General features: G+C 37.7%; 1 protein-coding gene across 1 annotated transcript in view; it reads left to right on the forward strand.

Annotated features, from left to right (window-relative positions):
* The window catches only part of TET1 (tet methylcytosine dioxygenase 1), a 60,719-nt gene extending 56,004 nt beyond the window's left edge, over nt 1–4,715 (forward strand). Inside the window, exon 11 of the mRNA XM_030453588.1 lies at nt 3,386–4,715. Coding sequence (XP_030309448.1) covers nt 3,386–4,527 — 1,142 coding nt within the window. The 3' untranslated portion in view covers nt 4,528–4,715. The remainder of the gene's footprint in view (nt 1–3,385) is intronic.
* The last annotated feature ends 1,285 nt before the right edge of the window (nt 4,716–6,000 follow it).

The raw sequence follows: 6,000 nt of genomic DNA on the forward strand, positions 1-6,000 counted from the left end.
GTGGTACTATTGACACCCCCAGGAAACTGGACAGACATTCAGTGAATCTGCACTCAAATTTGGTAGACACAGTCCAGGCTTTGAAACAAATATAGAAACACTCCTTCAGGTTGAGGACAACATCCAACAACAACACCAAAGCAGTGATTAGTAACTTCCACCTCCGGCTGGACTGAAAGTCCTGGGAGTGTCAGAGAGCTGGTTTGGGAAGAAATTCTGGAATTGTCTGGTCCCACTGGAAGTTGGTTTGAAACACAAAATTTGAGACACTGAAGTAAGAGTTATGAACCACCTACCTGTACATCCCACTGTGGTTATCACAAATAGGCATGGATTCAATTTCTGCAAACCATGCCTTTAACACATAGTACCATATCTAGAGTTTTGCCATATGCTTTGGGAGCATAGAACTTTTTTCCTTGGACATGGAAAAATAATAAAATAACTGTGTGAACAAGTCAGTTTGCATAATTTGTTTAGATTTCAGTATTTTGGTAAAGTAATCTAAAAGGACTGCTGATGAAAACAAGCCAGAGTGAGCAAGAAATGCTTTCATCAGAGAAAGTTTTTCAGAGATGGAAAAATAAGAATGTGAATAGAAATACTTAATTTCTATCATAAAAGTGAAGATTTTGTCATGGAAATTTTGACAGCAGAATTCTGCCAAAAAGATGTCAACACTGTAATCCCCAGATCTGGTGCAGGCACGTATTGCTGCAGTTGGCCATAGGAACCATTTCAAAGCAGCTTCACTGACTGGGCAGCTGTGGCAGAGGAAGTTGCAGTTTGCAGGAAGTGTTGTTGTTTTCTGCATGAAATTCATTTCAAGTCCTTATGCACCTTATGTAACACCACCACTGCCCCGACCCTAACCCACAGTAAAAAGCAAAGATCTGTACATTGGGGATTTAGAATATTAGAGTATTATATTTGTACATGCAGTTTTTGCCATTATAGGACATCAGTTGTTGATTGATTTTTCCATTCAGGGGCAGGTATCATTTCAGTCCTGCAGATGGGGAAATTTTAGTCTAATTGAGATTTGTAAGCTCAATATGAAAATCCAAGGGCCTGTGATACAGTGGAGTTGAGACAATGGACTAGCCAGCCACTGGTTACTCCTGATGGTAAACTACAGGAAAGAATTTTATTATTTAAATCAAAATCCCTTCATATTAATAGTGTCATTCAGTTCTGGTCATACTATAAATGAAACAAACCAAAAGACAAATATTTGAAAACTATGTGCAAAATTAGAAAAAACTCACTAAATGAATAAAACAAACAAGCCATTGCAGTACCCCCAGATGGAAAGCCTGGAAAGCTTGAGAGATTCCCCCTAGCCCACATGTTTTCACTACATAGAGAACTGGAAATTAAAAAATTACAAGGGAGGACTGGCTTGTCCCCTTCACTTTGTCTTTATCTGGCAACAAAGATGGGGTGAGGAGAGCCTTCTCCATGCTGAAGACAGGTTAAATCTGCTTGGTAGAGTGCTCATATGTGAATGCTTGATTTGATTCTTGACTATGCCAAGTCCTTTGCAGGAATTCTGTGTATTAAAATAGGATGTACTTGGCATGCACACTGGATAATCTTCACATCTGTGCTAATGCTGACAGTCTTTGAAATCCTAAATTGTTATGGAATGCCTATTACAGATGGAGTCCTTACCTTCTTTTTTGTATACAGCTGTCATTCATTAATGACATTAATGTCCAAATAAACTTCACAGACAGGTTATTTTTGGTCTCCATAAAGACGAGCAATGTCTTGGCCTGTATTGGATAGAACAGGAGATGAACCATCAGATTAGAGACAGATTCTTCAGGGGCCACAGCAGACTGGGATGTCAGCCAGTGGTTCCCAGTAGAGATGCACCAGGCTCTGAACAGGAGGTATTTTGGGGAGCAATGCCACCTTTTCCAAACAATGATCAACTGCCCTCTACCCATAGATTTGGATTAGTCTCTCTTAATCTTGGCTATTTTGCCTCCCAGAGCAAGGAGCTTCTGACAAGAAACAGGAAATTTGCTGGAGCCACAGCCATTCTGAATGTGCTGTGGGCTGGGAAAACTGATTTTCAGAGAATGTGGGTCTCTCTCCAGAGATGATGGATACTGCAGCATGTTTCTGATCTTTTGGAGGATGGCATTGGTCTGGAGGGAAATGCTTTGAGTTTGATTTCATTAAAAAGGTTTTTAAAGAGTTGATGTGATTTGCTTATGTTCCTCCACAATGTCAGCATCTGCATACCAATGATTGTGTCTGTAATTTATCCCACTTTGCCTTTTTTGCATTCCTATTGGAAGATGTCTTTTATTCCATCACTATTTACAAATTACTAAAAGGATAGAAGAAGTAGTTCTATATTCAGTAAAGCAATTAAACGTGCTGTCTATTTTTGGAACAAAGAAGAAACACTGACAGAGAAAGTGTTTTATGAGAATATGCAAGGACTCTGTGGGCTGTTAGTTTGCCAACAAAACACCTGTAGAGCAGTTTCATGGGATGCAGGATGCAAAGCCCATCACAGTCAGTGGAATTCTTTCCCATTACTCCAGCAGACTCTGGATTGAATTTACCCCTGGTGAGAATCAGTTGTCTGAGGGGAGCATTCCACAAACATCACTACTGTGGGGAGCCAGGACTAGGAATTGATTAGGGAAAGGACATAAACTGAACAAGTAGGTCTCCACAAAGTTCTGAAATAATTAATTAATGTGTGGCAGTTAGATGGAAGCCAAATTCCATGATGGAGCTTTGTAAGGATGGATTTACCTGGAGTACAGGTAACCCCCAGTTCCATGGGGGGTTTTTTGTTTTTTTTTAAATAATATTTCTGAGTAGTTACTTGATAACATAAATTATTGTAATTCAATAAATTGCTTGCTGTGATGGACAAGATCTGTAAGCTCACTTATTCCTTTGATCATAATATAGGGTGAAGGAAGCCAAGAATTTTTTTTTCTTCACAGGCTTCATTTTAGAGTATAAATTGCATAATTTATGTAAAAAACATTAAACAGTGGTTCCTGATAGCCTGGGCAGTGCTTACGGCCAGCAACCAGCTGCTAGGAAGCACTTGTATAGAACTGACCTGTGTGAATAGGAACTGAGTGATTATTTGATTCTATCTGTTTATTCATCTCTATGAAATAACTTTCTATTTTACATACCAGCAGTCTGACTAGAAAAGGTTAAGGTGTTACTTCAGCAAAATCATTGTGTATGTACTAAAAAGCTAAAAATAACAATTTTGAAAAACCTGTAGTCATCATGTGTATCTTCCATATGAGAAAGCAAGTAAGAAAATATTATAAATGGTGTATGTTACTAACAGTGTGAGGAGGAGTACTTACCCTGTGGTGTGAATTTTTTTTAGGGAACAAAACAGATGCTTTAAAACCTGGGATAAAAACGGAGCCCTCTGATCACCTCTATGCCATGAAAAATTCTTCAAACACTACTAAAAATTGCTCTTTATTGAAACAGTATACAGCTTCCTCCCATTTTAAGGTGGACAGTTTACATCCTTATTCATCTTTAGCACATAAGCCTGGCATAACAGCAGTGACTAATATTCAACAAGATTTTTCAGTTCCCTACGGGTATTTTGAATGCAGCAGTAAGCAACCTCACGTGACACCTTATGTAAATTGTCAGAACTTTGATGTCTCGGTCAAAGATTATACTGGAATTTTGCTGAATGATAAGATGAATGGTGCACCACCAATCCTTCCAGAGGTCACTGCTCCAGGCCCCCCAGCCCACAAAGACCCCGTGCCCACTATACTTGAACATCAGCCAGACAAGCAGAATTGTCAGCTTCAGTTAGACAATTCTCCTTCTTCACAGATGATCAGTTCTTCTGATTTGTCAGTACCGCTGAACTCCCCAGCAAAGGATGCAGTCGGGAATGAAGCTGACTGTTCCCATGGATGCCCAATGGAAAAGGACAGCTCCCATCAAGAACAGATGTGTGATTTTGACTGTGTAGATGAAAAGCAAAACAGTGCACTGGGACAACCGACTGACTCTGAAGAAAAAGCTGAGGAGCTGTGGTCAGACAGCGAGCACAATTTTTTGGATGACGACATTGGCGGGGTCGCTGTGGCACCTTCTCACGGTTCTATCCTAATTGAATGTGCAAGACGTGAGCTCCACGCTACCACGCCTATTAAAAAACCCAACCGCAACCATCCCACAAGAATTTCTTTAGTTTTCTACCAACACAAAAATTTAAATGAGCCAAAACATGGTCTTGCCATGTGGGAAGCAAAGATGGCTGAGAGGGCGAAAGAAAAAGAAAAAGAAGCGGAAAGATTAGGAATGGAGAATACTGAACTCAACTCTAGCAGCAGGAAAACAAAGCAACAAAGTGAAAACATAGATATATTTTATGAAGACAATGAGTTCAACCAAATTCCATCACGCAGAGCATTAACTGTAACTAAGGATAACGTAATAACAGTATCTTCCTACGCCCTCACACGAGTTGCGGGGCCCTACAACCACTGGGCATAGGTTTCAGTATCAGATGCCTCCTCTTGGTGCAGTGTTACAGTGTTTCTTTAAGGTGCTGTTAAAGAACAAGTCTGGTGTCGTTTTACGATTTGCTCATCTCAACCATTTTAAGGCTGAGGTAAAAAAAAAGGGAGGGGATTTCTTCTTAAACTGTGACTTTAACATTTGGTGGTGCTCAAGCACATTTTAAGCAAAAAAAAAAAAAAAAAGTTGTATAGTTTTAATACATTCTAAAAAGATTTTCTTTAGGCTATTAACCTTGATTGAATCATTCAGTTTATTACCTTTAGGAATTTATATTTTGGTGCTTTAAATCAAGTCTGTTTACTACAAAAAGCATTTATAGGGATTTTAACAGGTTCACATTTTATGGTGTTAAATCAAGTTATACAGTAATAGCTCTACACAGCTCTTGGTGCTTAACCACATCAAACAGTTAAAAATAAATAAGCTGAATTATTACTTCATGGTGCCATTGCTTTAACAACTTCCAACCATTGCTATATAGTCCAAATTACAGATAAATCTTATAGAAAACCAATGATTTTTTTTCTCTAGATTTGTCCTTATGTATGTAATGAAGTTATTGGTAATGATGGCTGGAAGTTGTTTTTAAGCTGTAAATATATATTTTAAAAGCACTTTCTATTTTTAAAATTAACTTGAAATAGTATAGTATAAGGATCATATTGTCTAAGGTTTGTGCATACTCTACAGAAGAAATCATTTTATTCTTGCTGTGTAGAGTTCCATATTGTTACAGCTGAAGTATGTATGCTAATAGCATATGTGGTTGTTTTAGACTTGCCCTTTTTCACTGAAGATTTTATGTTGCATATAAATGACAGTTATAAAATACAGAAACATTTTCAAGAGAGTGTACAAACATGAAAATAGGAGATGTCTTGTCAATATGTGTGTTGCTATTGGGAGTTAGGAATATTGTTGGGTTTTTTAAAGGCAGCATTTGTTTTGATTTCTTTGAGCAATAAGTGCATAAGTCTCATTCGTTTGGAGCATTTTAAGTTAACATGACAGCCAAGCGCTCCCAACACCTCAGGGGTAGGATTGCTTTGGGATGAAAAAAAAAATACCCCATAGAGTTGCCTTATTCTATTCTGGAAAAAAAAATTTGGGAACAAAACAAAGGAAGTGTTGGAAAAGTATGAAATTTCTAATTGTTAACAGCAAATTTTTAATTAAGTACAGAATATCTGTAATATTCACCAGCTACCTAAGTTCAGTTTTTTATAAAAATGTTTTGTAAATTTTTTAAGTGATTTATACATTTCATGGAGATGGGTTGCATTCTTCCAAACTTATGAAATTTATGTTCTCCATTTCTGTTAAAAAAGTGACATATCATGAAATGAGTTATTTGCTAAACCAGAGGAAAACCAGACACTCCATTGCTTTCAAATACTTTAGCATCCCACTCTTCTTTCTGATTCTCCTCTCCTATGTATTTCTTTT

Source organism: Calypte anna, chromosome 6 (genome assembly GCF_003957555.1).
Source record: "Calypte anna isolate BGI_N300 chromosome 6, bCalAnn1_v1.p, whole genome shotgun sequence".
Taxonomy (NCBI): Eukaryota; Metazoa; Chordata; class Aves; order Apodiformes; family Trochilidae; genus Calypte; species Calypte anna.